The sequence below is a fragment of the Phascolarctos cinereus genome, unplaced genomic scaffold, assembly GCF_003287225.1.
Source record: "Phascolarctos cinereus isolate Bilbo 61053 unplaced genomic scaffold, phaCin_HiC Scaffold_5;HRSCAF=322, whole genome shotgun sequence".
NCBI classification, from domain to species: Eukaryota; Metazoa; Chordata; class Mammalia; order Diprotodontia; family Phascolarctidae; genus Phascolarctos; species Phascolarctos cinereus.
The window spans coordinates 30,515,002-30,533,697 of NW_027555958.1; the positions used below are offsets into that span (position 1 = coordinate 30,515,002).

The 18,696-nt window shown below is 44.1% G+C and overlaps 1 protein-coding gene across 2 annotated transcripts in view; it reads right to left on the reverse strand.

Moving 5' to 3' along the window:
- Positions 1 to 12,999: 12,999 nt before the first annotated feature.
- Positions 13,000 to 18,696, reverse strand: part of RPA1 (replication protein A1) — a 56,401-nt gene continuing 50,704 nt past the window's right edge. For both annotated transcript variants that reach the window (XM_021006979.2, XM_021006980.2), the window contains exons 16-17: positions 14,540 to 14,626; positions 13,000 to 14,035 (exon numbers count right to left, since the gene is read on the reverse strand). In XM_021006979.2, coding sequence (XP_020862638.1) covers positions 13,922 to 14,035; positions 14,540 to 14,626 — 201 coding nt within the window. In that variant the 3' untranslated portion in view covers positions 13,000 to 13,921. The remainder of the gene's footprint in view (positions 14,036 to 14,539; positions 14,627 to 18,696) is intronic.

Below are 18,696 nucleotides of genomic sequence, written 5' to 3' on the forward strand. Positions count from 1 at the left end.
TTGGGAAAGACAGGCTGGAGTCAGGACGTGAAGGGCTGGAAATGCCAAGGGTTGGTATTTTCTCCAACAAGCAGTAGGAGGCCAATGAAGAGCCTTCTTGTACAGATGGGCGCTGTGGTCAGATTTGTACTTTAGGAAGACTGTTGTGGCAGCTGTGTGAAGGATGGATTAGGAGAGGTATGACAGGAAGCTGCACATCTAATTAGGAGGCTGTTGTAATAGTCCAAGCAAGAGGGGATGAAGGCCTGAACTAGGCTGCCATACTTGGGAGGCAGAATTGATAAGATGTGGTAAGTGACTGGATATCAGGGGTGAAGAAAGGGAAAACTCTTGGGTAATTCTAAGGTTGGAGAAGGGCCGGGGAGAGACGAGTGCTATTTCAGACATGTTTTTGGAACATTTCTCATATGTAATCTGGACGGGCTATTCTTGAGGTGGAGGTATCAGGGATGTGGTGGATATAGCCAGAAAAGAAATAAACTGAACAGTAAAGGCTAATGAGGGGCCTGACAAAGATGGTGGAGGAGGCAGTACGACTGAACTCCCATCCACAATGCCTCCACACAGATCTATAAAACACACCAGACCAAAGCCCGGAGATGGAGAAATCCAGAAGACGACACAGTTGTCTTTTGTCTGGCCTAGGTCAGCAGACACTAGGGCAAGCATGGGGTGCTGCACGAGTACAAGAGGAGGTCCCAGACTCATACTGGAGCACCCCTAGACCCACACCCAGGGCACTGCCATGGGGATGGGTGCCACGCGGCAGCTTCATCACCCATTACTCAATCCTGGGTCACAGATCCAGGCTAGAGCTAGAAGGGGACCTGTACATGGGCAGAAGATCAGAAGGCGGCAGTGACAGCATTTCATTTCCAGTATCTAGCCCAGCCTGCAATGGAATAACCAAAGCAAGAAACTCAGACCAAAGGGGAGCTGATGACTCTGCCACTTTGAATACAACAGAGCTTTCTAATTGGCAAATAAGGGTGGTGGTCCAGCAGAACTCTACACTTGTATAGACCCAAACCCTGTTCAAGAACCTGCAGAGATCAGACCAGGGGTCAGCAATCAGACCCCTTAGGGAACACTGAAAGCTTACAAGTCCCCAGCCCGTCCCTGAGACCCTTGAATAACACAACACTTCAATACCCCAAGAAAGCAGCAATAGGACCAGCCCAGGCTAGAAGTGCTGCAGAGCCTGACCCTAATACTGAATCTGAAGTCAGGAAACGGCAGAAATGGGCAAACAAAAAAAAGGGCCACGCTATAATGAACTATCACATGGTGGCAAGGCCGCTCAAGACACAAATGCAAAAGAGAATGACTCCAAAACATCTACAAGCAAAGCCTCAGAGAAAAACACAGCTTGGCACAAACTTAATTAGAATTCCTGGAAGAGATAAAAGCAAGAATTTTAAAATATTTTTATAAATGGAATGAGAGATCTTGAGGAAAAAACTGGAAAATAAATGAAATCTATGGAAGAAAGAACTGGAAAGGGAATTAACTGCTTGGCATGAGATATTCAAAACCTTGTCCAAGTAACAAACTCCCTGAAAATTTAAATGGACCTAACAGAAGTCAAGGACTCCAGGAGGCAACAAAAAATATTAAAATGAAGTCAAAAGGCTGGGAAAAAAAGGAAAAAAACTCTAAAGTCTCTCTTAGCAAAAACAAGTGACCTGGAAAACAGATTGAGGAGTGATAATTTAAGAATCACTGGACTGCCTCAAAGCTACGACCAAAAAAAGAGCCTAGACATCCTATTTCAAGAAATTTAAAAGAAAACTGCCCAGATCTCTTTAGAACAAGAGGGCAAAGTGGAAACAGAAAGAATCCACCATCCCCTCCTGCAAGAAACTCCAAAATGAAAAGTCCTAGGAACATCGTAGCCACAATCCAGAGCTTCTAGGTCAAATTAAAAATACTGCAAGTAGCCAAAAAGAAAGAATTCAAGACTCAGAGAGCTACAGTCTGGATCACCCATGAATCAGCAGCCATCACTATAACAGGGCAGGGAACTTGGAAGATGATGTTCCAAAATGCAACAGATATGGACTTAACAACCAAAAATAAGCAAAACTGAGTATAATCCTACTGGGTGGGGGGATGGACCTTTAATGAAATGGAGGACTTCCAAGTATTCCTGATGAAAAGACCAGAGCTGAATAGAAACTGAGAAGTTCAAACACAGACGTGAGGAGAAGCTTAAAAAGTGAACACGAATGAACAATGATTAAGGACCAAACAAGGATAAAGTGTCTTCCTTCCAATATGGGGAAATGACATGTGCATCCCCTTGGAACCCATTCAAAGAGAGAGTCCAATTAGACAAGGCTGGGAGTGGTTCTGCTATGTCTGGATGATCTTAAGAAAAGAATGTGGGGGCAGCGAGGTGGCGCAATGGATAGAGCACCAGCCCCGAAGTCAGGAGGACCTGAGTTCAAATCTGGCCTCAGACCAAACACTTGACACTTACTAGCTGTGTGACCCTGGGCAAATCATTTAACCCCAACTGCCTAAAAAAAAAGAAAAAAAGGAACGGGGAACAGGAATATACTACAAGGAAAGGGGAAATTATCTCACGTAATGGGTGTACACAAGTAAACATTTATACTAACAAGGAAAAGGGGGTGGGAAGAGTGGATGATACCTGAACCTCTATGAAAGCGCACACGCACGCGCATACACACACACACACACACACACACACACACACACACACACACACACGAGTTGGGCATAAAAATAAATTTCCCTCAGCAAGAAAATAAAAGGGAAAAGTGAGAAGAGGGGAAGGGAATTAGGGAGAGGGCAGATTAAGGGAGCAATCAGTTCTAAGCAAAATAAACTCTATGGACAAAAATATTTATAGCTCTTTTTGAGACAGCAAAGGATGGTCATCCAAGGGAGGGTTCACAAATTGAGGAATGGATGAACAAGTTGTAGCATGTAAATGTAACGAAACAGTAATGTGCTGAACATTTATCAGAGTAATGGCCAACCACAATTCCAGAGGCCCAGTCATGAAACATGCTACCCACCTCCTGACACAGAGGTGAAAGTCTCAGAATGCAGAATGAGACAAGGTTTTCGTTTTTGGATATGGCCACCTCGCTGCCCCCACATTCTTTTCTTAAGATCATCTAGACATAGCAGAACCACTCCCAGCCTTGTCTAATTGGACTCTCTCTTTGAATGGGTTCCAAGGGGATACACATGTCATTTCCCCATATTGGAAGGAAGACACTTTATCCTTGTTTGGTCCTTAATCATTGTTCATTCGTGTTCACTTTTTAAGCTTCTCCTCACGTCTGCGTTTGAACTTCTCAGTTTCTATTCAGCTCTGGTCTTTTCATCAGGAATACTTGGAAGTCCTCCATTTCATTAAAGGTCCATCCCCCCACCCAGTAGGATTATACTCAGTTTTGCTTATTTTTGGTTGTTAAGTCCATATCTGTTGCATTTTGGAACATCATCTTCCAAGTTCCCTGCCCTGTTATAGTGATGGCTGCTGATTCATGGGTGATCCAGACTGTAGCTCTCTGAGTCTTGAATTCTTTCTTTTTGGCTACTTGCAGTATTTTTAATTTGACCTAGAAGCTCTGGATTGTGGCTACGATGTTCCTAGGACTTTTCATTTTGGAGTACACATGATTGTAATAGGTTGTGTCTTTTTCTCATGATCTCACCTGGGGGTCAGGGGAAGGTAAGAAGGCAGGTCCTGGTGAATTAAAACAAATTTTTAAAAAGGAAGGGGACCTGACTTTTAGAAAAGTAAAATAAACTGCTCTGCCCTTGTGAACTTCTACAAACTTCTCCCAGCACATCTCACTTTATCCAGCTCAGTCCTATCCTGTCTTAATCACCTTCTGCTCATCCTTTCACTGGGCCTCCTGAAACCTTTGCTCTATTGTTAACACACTCTCTCAGGCCTGATTCCCACCTCTTACGATCTTTCTGTGTCCCAGAACTACCCAGAACCTGGCATTCCCTCTCCAGTGCTGGCAGGCTTTCCTCTCATGCCCTCCAATTCCCAGCCGCTTCCAGACCTTTCCTCTGCTACCACCATTCAGTCACTGTGGGGAATTCACGCCATCTGGTCACGTCACTGATACCGAAATCTTCGTGGCTTGTTTTCCAAACGTCCCATCAGCCAGCCTCCAGTACATTCTTCCAACTTCTTCAATGCCTTTAAGCACTTGGCTTAGTTGCTTCATCCCAAATAGTGCCATGATCCCTGGTGACTTCAAAATTCAGAACGAGGAGCTACACACCCCGAGATGGGTCAACTTATCCACTCCCACTTCCCACTACTCCTATTTCCACTCCACTATGATCCCCCAACACCATTATTCACACTCGCTCTGCCTCCAAGATCCTGAGATCCCTCTCCGATCATCACCTCTCTCCTTCCATCTTTCCCATCTTAGCTGGGGGGCAGAATGGATGGAGCACTGGGCCTGCGGTCAGGAAAACCTGAATTCAAATTCAGCCTCAGATACTAAGTGTGTGACTCTGGCCTAGTCATGTCACTCGTTTGTCTCAGTTACTTCAACTGTAAAATGGGGATAATAGTCCCTACCTCCCAGGGTTGTGAGGACCAGAGGAGATGACAACTGTAAAGTGCTTATCAGCACAGTGCCTGGCCCACAGTGATGTATGTTAGTGGTGAGGATGATGATGAATCTGCTAGTCTATTATCCCCCTCGTTCTTGATTCTCCCTTCCCTTCAGATTGGACCTCATGGATGAGGTATTGCACCAAAAACACCGCTGTCTATGAACCCCACGCGCCTCTGTGTGTCTGCTGTTCCTGATGCACCGATCCCTAACCCATGGTCATCGCTACCAACCACCTTCTCCATTCCACCAAGTGGTGCTGGGAAATCATGAAGCTTGCTGGGCTCACGACAAAATCATGCTCTCTAACTTAACTGGATTCTGTCTCATGCACAGAAGCCCTTCCATCTCTGAGTCCCTATCACATTCCCAACAGCAACCAGACCAATCCTTTTTCTTTCCTAAGCTCCCCAAATCCACCCCTGCTTCCTCTTCAAACAGAAGACCATGAGCCTCTCACTTTACTGAGAAGCTGTGAATGGGCTTCTCCCACCCCTCCAGAACCTGCTCTTCTTTTGTGCTCCTTTGCTCTGGCCTCAGGTAATGAGGTGAGAAGCCCGGGCCAAAGTTAACCCTTTCCTTCCCCTGTGCCCTTGATCCCCTCCCTTTCCATTTCTTCTGGGACCTTGTTCCTTCTTCTGTTGCAGAATGGAAAGACCTCGAGACGGAGATCAGAGGACCTGGTTTGCTGTTTACTCTTCACGCTGCGTTACCAAGTCACCTCCCATCTTTAGGCCTCAATTTTCTCAGCTCTAAAATGAGGAGGTTGAATCAGATTACTGTTAAGATCCTTTCCAGCTCTAATTCTTCAGTCCCACTGGTTCCTTCCCCTCCACCTGCAAATATGCTACGGTGGCTGACCCGTGTTTGGGGAAACACACACACACACACACACACACACACACACACACACACACACACACACACACACACAGACTTTCCCCTTAAGTTCTTACCCTCATTTTTTCAGCTTTCCATTAGTACCTAGGAAGAATACTTTACATTTGCTGTTCCCCTTTTTTTCCCCCACTGTCTCCTGAAAACACTGACATCTGGACTTCATTCTCACCCATCTACTAAAATCGTTGCAAGGTGACTCAACTGTCAAATACAATGGTCTTTTCTCAGTTCTCGTCTTCCTCACCCTTTAAACAGCCTTTGACACTGCTGACCACTCCCAAATAGGCTTTGATGCTGCTGACCACCCCCTCCTTGTTGTCATTCTTCTGCTCAGTTCTATAACTTGCTCTTACCTTATCTGACTCCGAATACTTGGTATCTTTTGCTAATTTGGCTTTTCTTCCTACACTCTAAGGGTGGGTTGTCTCCTATAACCCACAGTTCTATATTCATAGAATACATACTCTATATTCATAGAATCACAGTATCTAGTAAAGATTCCACAGTATCTAGTTCAACTCCCACACAAAAGAAGTCCCCACCATAACATGCCTAACAAATGGTCATCCATGAAACACTTCCAAGGAGGGGGAGGCTGCCATTTCTCAAGGCAGCCCATCCCACTTTGGGACATCTCTGAGTCTCAGGAACAGCTCTCCTGTCCGTCCCCTCCTCCCCATCTCTTCTCTAGCCTAAACACATCCAGATCCTTCAACAGAACCTCACATGACACAGCCTCAGAGACCTCCATCGTGCCGGTCCCTCTCCTGCTTATCAGCATCCTTCTTAAACCGTGGTGCCCAGAATGGGACCCAATCTTCCAGATGAGCTCTGGGGAGAGCAGAGTGCACTGAGCCCATCATCCCTTCCCGCCTTCCAGTGCAGCACAAGATCACAACATGTTGCTGGGCTGCCCGTGACGCTGATGTCTCCTGCGTCAGCCCCAATCTTTTTGGATTCTAATCCTCCTGTCTCTGTGTCACGGGCACATTGGATGAATGTGCTTTCTACAAGGTGTCATCAAAGTTACTGATGAGGACGCCAACCAGCACAGGGCCCAGCCGATCCCTGGGACGCCTCAAACCGTTAACAAGCAATCTTCCAGCGCCATCATCCAACCGCTGCTGAATCCAGTTAATTATATTATTATCTAGTCCAATGCTCTCAATCTTCTCTACAAGAATAAGAGGAGAGGGGCAGCTAGGTGGTGAAGTGAATAAAGCACTGGAGTCAGGAGGACCCGAGTTCAAATCTGGCCTCAGACACTTACTAACTGTGTGACCCTGGGCAAGTCACTTCACTCCAATTGCCTCCAAAAATAAACAAACAAAAAAGAATAAGATGAGGAACTTTTTCAAAAGCTTTGCTAAAAATTGGTAAACTGTATCTATGGTATTCTTCCCATCTACTAGTTTAGTAATTTGTTAAAAAAAAGAAAAACTAGGAAATGAGGTTCAGCTCATATCTCTTTTCTTGCTCAGCAATCGCTCCTTCAGTGATTCTCTCTTCTCTCGAAGCTTCCAATAACAGCACAGCAGAGCGGACAGACAGCTGGCCTCAAAGCTGGGAAGCCCTGGGTTCAAGTTCTGACTCCAATGTCAACACTGACTGGCTGTGTAGCCCCGGCCAAGTTGCTTGAGCTATCTGGGCTCTAGGCAGTTCTCCAAGTCACAGAGAAGATGGTGCCCTGTGCTGAACAAAGTTCCTCACCAGGAACTCCCAATACAAATGATATCACAGTTCTGGGCCCTCTTCCTACGTGGATAACCGCCCTCCTGTGTGCCAGGCCCTAATGACACAAGGACAAAGAATCTGACTCTACTCACAAGGGGTTTACATTCTGATCAGAGGGACAAGATGTTCACATGTAAATCAATACAGCATAAATAAAAAGCAAAAAAATACAAAGTAACTCCATACAAGGTAATTTGGAGAGGAGGGAGGAAATAGTTGTTGGGGGTGGGGAAGGTTGTGCCTGAGCTGCCTCTTAAAGGAAGAAAGGGGCTCTGTGAGGTGGAGCTAAGGAGGGAAGGCATTCCAGGTGGGGGGTGGGGTGGGACTGCCAGGGCAAAGGCATGAAGGCAGGAGATGGTGGGTTGTACGTGAGGAACAAAGAGAAGGCAGCCAGTCTGGCTGGACTGCAGAGTATAGAGGGGAATGATTTGGGGATAGGTCGAGTGGGGCTTTCAAAGTTAGATAGGGGATTCCACTTGATCCTAGAGACAACAGAGAACCACTCAGTTCCTGAGCTTCTTGACCAGCAGGTGAACATGGAAGATCAGCCTGGCAGCTGAGTGGAGGTGTGAGGGGAGAATGCAGACTCGAGGCGGTAAGAGGAGATGCCCTGACAGCTCCATTTTTATGTGCCACCAGCCCCTTTAACTCAGTACATGAAAAGCCCAACTTTACTGATGGCACCGCCAGGTTCTCAGCCACCCACGCATGACCTTGAAGTTACTAATAATCTCTTAATGGCCTCTTCTCAATCTGTCTTCTCTTCGACCTCTCTGCAGCCTTTGAGCCTAGCCATTACCCACTTCTTGAGACTCTTCTGTTTGTTAGGACGCTGCTGTCTCTTGCCAGATCAATCCTTTTCTGTTTCCTCTGCCGTACCTTCATCCCCCTCATGCCCGCTAATCCTGGGAGTCCCCCAAGGCTCTGTCCCAAACCCTTTTCTCTTCTCCCTCTATTCTGTTTTATTTGGTGAACTTGTCAGCTCCCGTGGTTTAAACGATCATCTCCATGCAGATAATAAATGCTGACTGGAGTTATTTCTGACTCTTCTTTTTCTCTAATTCCATACAGGACTCAATCTATTGCTACAGTGACTCTACCTTGGCAATAATCTCATGTCCATCTTCCCATCTCTGTTTCTACCACCACTGTCCCTGCCTGTCACTGCTCAGCTGGGGTATTTGTAAAAGTTTTCTAACCGGCACTCCTGCCTTAGCCTTCTCCCTGCTATAATCTATCCTTCACAGCAATGTCAAAATAACCTTCCAAATGCACAGGTCTGGTCACGTCACTGCCAGGCTCAAAAACTTTCAAGGACGTCTCATTACCTAGAGGATTAAATCAAAGTCCTCAGTCTGGCCCTCAAGGCACTCCAGTTGGTCTCCCACCAGCCTTTCCAGTTGTATGTATTTCATTCGACTTCCCTTTGAAAAAGTCCATATTCTAACCCAAATGGACTGTTTCCTGATTCTGCCTTGTTCTTGCACCAAGCCAGGAATGCCCTCACTCCTTTATGGCCCTTTGCTGAAAGCCTTCTCTTTCCTTAAGACATAGCATAGGTTGTGGGTCCATGGCGGATGCCTCAAGCAATCCTGCTCAAAATGACCCTTCTCACCTCACATTTCTTACAGCACTTTGTTCCTCTGATCTGTGCAGTATAGAGGGCTAGCTCTGGGGAGATAGAACCCTTTCCATTCAATGTAGTACACTGGAAGGAGCCCTGGCTTGGAGTCAGACAACCTGGTTTCAGATCCTGCTCAGACACTTCCATTTCTATGGCCTTGGACAAAGTTAGTTACTTAACCATCCTGGGTCTCAGTTTCATCATAAGTAACATAAGGAGACTGGACTCAATGATCTGAGATTCCTTACAACTCTTGATCTATGATTCTTTAATATTCTCCTCTGCAGTTATAACATTCTCCTTTTCAGTAAGTACATGAATATGTACTTAATACATGCTTGTTAAAGAAGTAAAATATTTACTTTTAGAAAAAAAATTAACAGGTTCCTCCCTCAAGTAGGTATCTATTTGTCTACATGAAAATCGAGTATAATTTTTTTTTTCAGGGTAGAGTACATCCATTTTTTTCCTTTTAAAGGGATCTCACGGCAGGGGCACGGCCTATACCTAGAACAATATAGCAAGGCTTTCTCATATCCTTCACATAACCTAACCAAGTTTTATGAACATCCTAATGAAAAAGTAGGAACAAATATTTGTCAAATGATTTGACTGTATACTTTCTGATAACTTACCAAGCTGCCATTCTAAGTACAGAACTGAATAACCAGAAGGAGGGAAGCAAGCATGGTACAGTCCAAAGAAGCCAAGTCTTAGAGTCAAGAGAGCTGAGGTCAAGGTTCGACTCACATAACTTAACTGTAGGCCGGTCCTGTAGCCGACCTAAGCCTCAGTATTCTCACCTGTGAAATAAGCACAAATCCGTATGACCGACCTCACAAGGTTCTAGAGAGGATCAGGTAAGACACTCCATAGAAAACGCTTATCAGATGAGTTATTCCAAGGTGACAGGACCAACTGACCGCCATAAGCTTTCATCAGAGATGACAGAAGCCATAGCAGGAGGGCATGCCGGACTAGGGCCTCAGCAGCCCCTGCCCGATACAGCACCTGACCATAGCCACGGCAGGAACCGATTGAACCCGGTTCCCGGGTAGCTGCCCAAGCAATAGCAGAAGAAAGAGCCGGGGCGGCACAACACCCGGGACCTCACAAGAGGCTTACGATTGGCTTCTCAGGGTCACAGGAAGGGATAGAATGGCCTCTAGATTCAGGACAGTGCAAGAAGGAGAAAGAGAAAGAGCTCAAGAAGGGGGTGATGCCAAAATCTAAGTTACACCACCAGGAAACTGGGCTAAAATGCAGGAATTCCTAAAGAAGGTGGGAAGGTCTTTGTCACCTCATCTAAGACCAAACAGAACCTGTTCATGCCATCCAAGAGAGGGGTTCCATGGGAGGGAACATAGAGACCCAAACCAGAAACTGAGGTTGGAGATACGAATCAACAGAAGAAAATGAGGAACACAATGAGGAAATACTGTAGACTGAGAGAAGCCCAAAAGGTGAACCAGAAGAGTGCCACTCTACAAGTTTAAGGAGGGTCTGGAGAAAAGAATGTCCTGACCACAAGGACTAGAAGAAAACCTGGAAGAAATGAAGAGAGACAAAACATAGCATGAAAACACAGCTAGGGAGTTAAGTATGGCAAGAAGAATTAATAGCTTAGAACAACAGGTGATAAAACCTTATCCCAGATTTGATCTCTCTGAAAACTAATATAGGCCAAAAAGAAAGTGACTGCCTATAGGAAGTGACAAGAAAAGACTGAAAATTACTGAAGCCTCCAACCAACTTCATGTGAAAACCAACATATTCAAATCCACAAACTTCCTGAAAGGCAAACTCTATCCACATGAGCATAATAATAGGAGCTCTGAAAGCTTTTCCTAACCTCAGACCTAAGCCCTGGATCATGGACAGTCAAACAGCCCCAGGATGGCACATGGCCAAATCTGAGTGATTTGGAGAGACATAAGGACAAAAAAAGAGTCCAATGGTAAGACAGACATATGTGCATTATCACAATACTCCAGTATATGAACAACTCTGTCAAAAGAGATTGAGAAATTGCCCTCTTCCTAGAATGGCTTGGAAGGACACCTCTTCAAACTGGCTTTTTTTTTCTTTGACATTACCAAAACCTTGCACCAGCTTACCTAATAAGTCAAGTGAAATGGATTGTCATGGACAAAGTCTTCTTCACAGGAGATCGATAATGACTAGAACCACCACCTTTAAACAGAATGCTCTTTCAGCAGAGTTCAGATCTTTTCCCAAATGTGTTTACAAAAGCCAGAAAATTATCAGCGGAGTAGCTCATGAGGCTAAGAGTTGGCAAACTTGGCAGAAAAGCAACCAAAAAAAAAAAAAAGAAAAAGATGACATTCTCCCACTAAGAGGAAAACACAGTAGAGGGAAAAGCTTTCTAACAAGTGAAAAGTAGGAAAGAGGGCTGGCCCGAATTGCTACCTGAGGAGCAACCTGTTTCATATTCTATAAATAAACCCAGAAGGCACATTGCCAAAGAAATGCAAGTCAATATAACCTTTCTATAGCGTGCTGCCAAATTTCACTTTCAGACAGTATATTAATTACGTAGTCAATAACCGAGGGTTTCATTAGTGTATTAAATACCACGATCGATAATATTTATTCTTTTCAAAGACAGGCCACTCAGAAAACAAGGCGAGGGATTTTTGACCCTGCGGTTCAAAAAGTCAGCACAACACACCAGAGACAAGCAGGGCTTTAATGGAAAGCATAAAACACTGGAAATACAGACAGAAATCGGATTATTACGCTTTTGGTTTTTTTTCCCCTACCACTCACAATGATACTGAAGGGAATTCAAGAACCATTTAAAATAAAGGCAAAATGATTAGATTTTTTCCCCTAATTGCTTAACACTGATGTCATGGTAGACGTGACAGAGACATTGATCTGTAAGTGAAAGATATGAGATAGAACAACAGGAACAGCCCTTTGAACAAGACTAAAGCCAAGAGAATTATACGGACTGTGGGCCAGAATCTATTTAGGAGATCCTTGGGGACTTTAAGCTCTTAAAAGCAAACTGGTGGAGCCAGTTTCTGATGTTTCTCCATTGGTGATTTGATTTCCAGTAGGGAAATCTGCTAAAAATCCTCCCTGGAGGAAGCCTCTCGCAAGAATACCTCCCCAAATCACAACACTGGTCACCGGGTGCAGCAACGGCCCCGGTCCAATGCTCAGGGACCCATCGCACAAACACCCGGGGAGCAGAGCCTTTCTCCTCCAGAAGGACATGGGGGGAGCAGTAAGTATGAAACAACTAGTTATAAGATGGAAAGACAGATCATCGCTTCTAAGCCACAATCTGTCAATCCAGAAAGGTGCTGAAGACTATAATTTTCTACTTGACGCTTTATAAGCAAGGTCAGAAGGAACAAGCTCTTCTACAGAAAAATCTGGAGGCCTTGGCAAGAGAAGCCCGTGCAACTCTGTCCCCACCTTCAGAGATGAAGGCAGTGAAAGAAGGAGTTAATGGTCCTGAGACAGAATGCCCTTTCAGTCCTTTCTCAGAAGTGGAATTCATTCGCCTAAAGCTTGTAGGCCCCGGAAACAAAGAGGACAGCGCAGGAAGCAACACAGCCTGTGCCATGGGCTCCAGAAAGAGCCTCCCCTACGCCATTTCCATAAATTAAAATCCAGTTCTCGGGGCTGCAGTGGGTCTGCAACACTGCCTCACTAGTTGGAGAGATGTGCAGCCACTGCCAAGCTGCGAGCTGCAGCCAACGGACACATAATTAATGTGATTAGAAGCACACAGAGCAAGCATGCTCTGCTGCCTGAAAAGCCCACTAGCATAATTACTGTTTTCTATACTAGCTCAGTGTCTGTACAAATTTCAAAGCCTGGTTGGTTTTAGACTGCTGTGTAAACGTCAATAAAATCCCCAAAGTGCCAGATCATCAGCATTCTTGGGCACAAAACATATTTTTTTTTCTTTTAAAGATGCATTTCAGGGCTGCAAACATCTCTCTGCCTCAGTCTAATCTTAGAGTTCGTAATAAGTTAACATCTCCCCCAAGTGAACATTTATTATGAAGGCTAATTAATTGCTTTCCAGTAAGTAGAAGAACCCTTTGAGTTCAAAGAAAGTAGGATTCACAGAGATCTAAATATACTATTTATTGAAACAAAGCAACAGAAACAGAGGGTTCCCCCTCCCCCTTCTTTATAATTCTCTCCTTATTTAAACACAGCTTCAACCAAAACTGAAGAAGTGAAACATACAAATGCAAGAAATATATACAGGTAGGAAACGTGTACAATCATCAATTCAAAACGTGATGTTAATTGAAGTGAAAACTCAAGCAATGCTTTGTAGTTGCCTAGATTTCCCGAGGGGACAGTGAGTCAATGCTTATCAGCCTTCCTCAGAAGAGACAATTTTGATTAATATCAGACCCATCTGACTCAGTCTATTAAACCCTGAAGGAAGGATACTCTTCAGATAGAAGAGATACGTCTTTGATTAATAATTCTACCGTCTTGCATTCCAGGCGTTACCAGCGCCGTGGCACCTCTAGGAGGAGGAAGCCTTTGAATTCTAGGAGTAAACCCTAGGGTCTTTCTCAGACGGCTCAGCAGCACTGCTTTTTCCAATTCCTTCCCCAGAAAGTTCCAGATGTATCACCAATTGGAGAAATGAAACCTCGGGTACACCATTTATCTGGCTGTCTGCAGATTTAGGGCTAATTACTTTGAACAGGACTCCAGCCTAAAGATAATGACATCTTAATAAAATCAACAAATGCCTGGAGCTAATGGCAGTGACAACTGGTATGACGCCGTCGAGACTGGCCCTCGAGGTCTGACACTTAAGGGTCACAAGATCTGCGCACACGCCTCTTTACCTACCAAGGGGTTCCAGGCTCATTCGACAAAGGAAATTGCTCAGTCCACCGTAAAGGGCAGCTCTGCCCTGTGCAGCTAAAGCTTAATTGTCACACAGGGTGGGAAGAGATCAGCTTCATGTCAGCTCTTGGGTTGTCCCGGGCAGTTTCAAACTTCTGCCCAACTGGCAGCGTTCTCTTCACATCTGCCGAACAGCGGCGTTCTTCCTGATGTGCATGATGAGCCTCTTGCCATATTCTCTGTAGTCCACAGGCTTCACGTCTACTACAGAGGCCTTGATTCGAGACTCGTCCTGGGAAAGAGAAGAGCAGTCGAGGAGGGTCTAAGAAGCTGCCGAGTCTGTTCCCCCCGCTTCCCCCCATTCCCCAACTAGGAATTCTTACGGTAGCAGCTGCTCCACTGAGGAATGACCTTGGGCAAAGGTCACACTGGGCCTAAGGGAAGCTCTCCATTGACACTTCTCCTGCCTCCACACCCTTTCCCTTTCTCAATTCTATAAGCCACTCCAATCAATGGGCAAAAGATCATCTTGTCTAAGTTTAGAGAACCACAGACTCCAATGCCTTCATTTTACAGATAAGGAAACAGGTCCACAGGCGTGCAGTGACTTGCCCAAGGTCACCCAGTAGTTGGACAAGGTCTCTGGCAGACCAAAAATTCTAGCAAACACGTGACCTCCCCCCCTCCCATAATTTTTGACCTGCACAAATGCAGATAAAATAAGCCCAGACTCATTTTGATAAGCAAAATGATTTCCCAGTGCCTGCTCTCCTCTTTCCCAGATGAATTTACTTACGTTGTAAGTCTCCAGTTTGACTCTAATCTTGAATGTGTAGGAACGAAAGTTGGCATTCTGGAAGACTTCCTCGAACGCCTGCTCATTCTGTAAAAGCAAACACGCAGACTGAGATAGTGGCAGGACCACATCATCTAAACACAACTCGCATGTTCAAAATCAGCTTAATTTCTGAAGCATCTTTCTTTTGACAAGATTTTCACTCCCAGGCTAATAGAAATTAGTTGTCAAAACTAATTAATCTACAGGTAAAATCCCATTATGACAAATTCCATACAAGACAAAATATTTTGGTTTTAAATTTTATTGAAATCAACACTTTTAGTAGTCACATTCCACACTCAGAGAGCTAGAGAGTAATCAATTCATCCATGACTTAAAGTACCTACAATAGACACTCTCTCCATCCTAAGTTTTCTTGACACTGCTTTGTTCCGGCTCTCCCCCTACCGGTCTGAATGATTCTCAGTGTCCTTCGCCGGATCTTCCTCCATGCCACATCCACTAAGCATGCCATCCACCCATGCTCTGTCCTCTACACTAGCTTGGCGACCTCGTCAGCTACCACTGGTTCAATGAGCATCTATCTGTACCCAGACGATTACCACATCTATATATCCAGCCCTAACCAACCCCTGGGCTCTAGTACTAAGTCACCAACTGACTTTTATCCATGTCAAAATGAGGATGTATCTCATACGCATCTGAACTCAACGTGTCACAAATAGAACCCATTCTATTCTTCTTCCCTTCAAAAGTTCCTCTCTTCCCAGCTTCCCTCTTCCTGTTGAGAGCACCATCACCTTCCCAGTCACTAAGCTCAAAGCCCAATGTAAGCCCTGACTCTTCACTGGCACTCACCCCACACAGCCAGTCTGTTGTCGGATCTTTCTGCCTTCGTACCACATCTCCTCTCCACTCACAGAGTCGCCACCCTAGGAGTGCGGCCCCATCTCTTCTTGCCCAAACTGCTGCACTAGCTTTGGCTCCCCAACAGATGGGCACCTACTCAGCTTCCAACTCTTTGCTACCACAAAATGAGCTGCTATAAACACGTTTGTACATCTGTAGTCTGCTTTGCTTAGTATTCTACCCTTCTCTTATTCCCCTTTTTCCTTTCCCCCCTCCATTTCCTCATTCAGTGAAATATATTTCTGTAACCAGCTGTGTATGTATATGCCCCTCCTTTGACCAGTATAGATGAGAATGAGGTCAAATGTCGCTTAACCCCCACACCCCTTCCACCTTGTTTGTATGGACATAATTTTTCCTAACTTTCCTCTCCTTTTCCCATGCAATACATTCCTCATCTTCTTTTAAGATCATTAAGATCTAACAGAAAGGATGCAGCCCCTCTACCTCACCAGACACCTCTATGACCCCCCATGATGAAAGGGTCTGGAGGGAACATGTGTATGTCTCCCCATATGAAAAAACCGCTTATCCTTGTTTGGTCCTGTGAGGTTGTTTGTTCCCAGTTACCCTTCTGGGTGTCTGTGTCTGCACCTCCAAGTTTCTGTGCAGCTCCGGTGTGTTCCTAAGGTGTGCTATTACATTAGAAGCATCTTAGCCGCTCGCTTCATCTCTTTCAGGAATTCTAGTTCAGTCTGTGCCCAAGTTGTGCTTTTCTCAAAGGCTTTGCCTGTGGATGTTTCAGAACAGTCTTCTTTTGGTTCGAGTCTGGAATGCATTTGTCACCATAATCTTTTTATGGCGAGACTTTTTTGTTGGCTCATTCTTCTGGCTTTCTTCCTCATTTCTGACTTCATCTTAGGGACAGGCTCTGTACACTTCTACAAGGAAACGTCTGGGCTGGTCCTGCTGCTACTTTCTTGGGACACTTATTGTTATGTCATTCCAAGATCCAAAGGACAGTTCAGGCTGGAAAATGGCAAGATTTCAGTGCTCCCAAAGCAGTCTGAGTCAGGAAGAAAGTCTGATGGCTGCCTCTCTGCTCCGAGCTCTGCAAGGGGGTCACTGAACAAGGTTTCTTCTGTTATATCTTTCAAGGCAGAATGTGTAATTCTGACATACAAATGAGGACACTTTGTTGAAAGAAAGCATTTAAGTTGGAATTTTGTTCTACTAAGTTAAAAAAAAATTAGTGGCAATAAACAGTAAGTGAAGTAGAATCTTCTACTCTACATTACTTGGTCAATTATGTGATGGTAAAGATGTGGTCTAACATGGAACATCACTTGTGAAAGTCTGCTTATTCCCTTTAACTCCCTCAGAAGAGAGTTATTATCGCACAGGTACAGTTTCATAAAAATTCTATATAAGATGTAAAGTGGGCATATGTGTTGGTAGTTATTAATGTTTTAATCCTTTAACCTTTTTTAGTTGTTGTTGTTTGTCCATTTTCAAGAGGACCAATGATATCACAAGGTGATGTCTTGACTCATCATGAATTAGATTTAAGTGAGGCAGAGCCGCACAAAATCATCAGCCTTACTCTCTCTTCCAGAGTCAATGAAGTCCAGTGGCAAGACAAAAGTCAGGACAACTGGTGATGGCCTGGAATTCAGTGAATGATCCGGTGCCTTCCATGTCAGACCAAGTTCCAAGTGTTCCACAGCAACTACCTCAGCCTCCTTCATGGCTAAGTGGAACCCATTCTTCCAGGGAAAGTCTTCACATGCTCAGAGTAGATACCCACCTAATTCACCAACAGATCTAAAGCCCATCAGTTACCCTCAACCTGGGTTAGCTGGTCAGCCAAGATGGTTTACCAGGGTGCGGTCACTGGCATGCTACAGCTTCTTGGAGCCACAAGTGGGAGCTGGGCAAATTATGTGGACTTTAAAGGTGGATGAGCAGCCCTGAAAAGGGCTCAACAAGCCCTCACACTAGAGATGCTAGCCCTCCTTGAACACCCCATACACCCCTTTTTTTAGTAGTAATAAGTTCTGAGAGTTTTTTCCAATCCTTTATCTTCCCCTTCACTATATATCTTAAGAATCAATCCCTAAATGCCCTCAAAATTGGTTCACCTCCAGCACATACCTCCTCCCTATATATTTGGTCCAGTCTACTTACTTTTCTCATCCTTGTTCTTTTTAGCTCTATTTCCACTTGTATGAGTACAATAAGTACCATCACAATGGAATCCAGTGGTGGTGGCTCAATTAACCTCGATTCTGAAAAGTTTACTACAAAAAAAAATCCCTGCAGATCTTTTCCCATCTTTTATCTATTATCTTTCTTCCAGTTTCATCCTTAAATGCCCTTGGGATGACTTTCTTGAGTCTCCTAACAATCTTTAAGCTGCTTTTCCCCTCCACTCTTTTATTTTTTACTTCATAAAGTAATGCTACTTATATTCTTCTACTCTCCTACTCTATAAAATTTTGCAAACGAATTTATATTTTAAACCAGTGTTGATCTAAGCTGCTGTCTCTATTTGGCATGTGTTTGCTGACAGGTGGTTTTTAGGCTCTTTTAGGCACTTTTTAATGAAATTGTTACAATCAGTATGGACATACTTTTCTACAAACATTTCCCTCTTTTAATCATCAGTAAACTGTTTAAATGCGTCAGGATGGGGTGCTTGCTACATGCTTTTATCTTTCCCTCATTCTTATTTTTCTAGTTTTGAGTTAATATTGATCCTTGCACTAACAAGTCTAACTATAAAGATAGCTGGTTTAGGAATGATAACTACATCGGTAGCAAGTCAATTCCTGTATATTAAAATATAATCAGCTTCTTTTTTTTTTTTAATATTTCATGCCCACCACGTCCAGTACCTTTCAATTCTTTTTTCAAAGAAAGTATTCCCAATGTATGGCTGCGAGGCTTTTGTGAAGGCTACAATACTTTGTTCTTTATCATTCCTTCTTCTTCAATTTTATATATTCTAATATATTTTTTGCCATCCTCACTTACGCCCACCTTTGAATTAAATCAAGTGTCAAAATAAATGTTGGTGTAATTTAGAGAGATTTATTGAACACTTCATAGAATTTCTCTACCTCTTCATCTTTTGAAGTATGTACCAGTGCAAAAACACCAATTATTTTCACGATAATCTTCTCACAAAAACTTATCACTAGCACTACTCTAGTTTAAGGCATTTATAGCCTCTTTCTTGGACTAATGTAGTAATAGCCTCCTTATTAATCTCTTTGGTTCAAGTCACTCCACTCTGCGATATA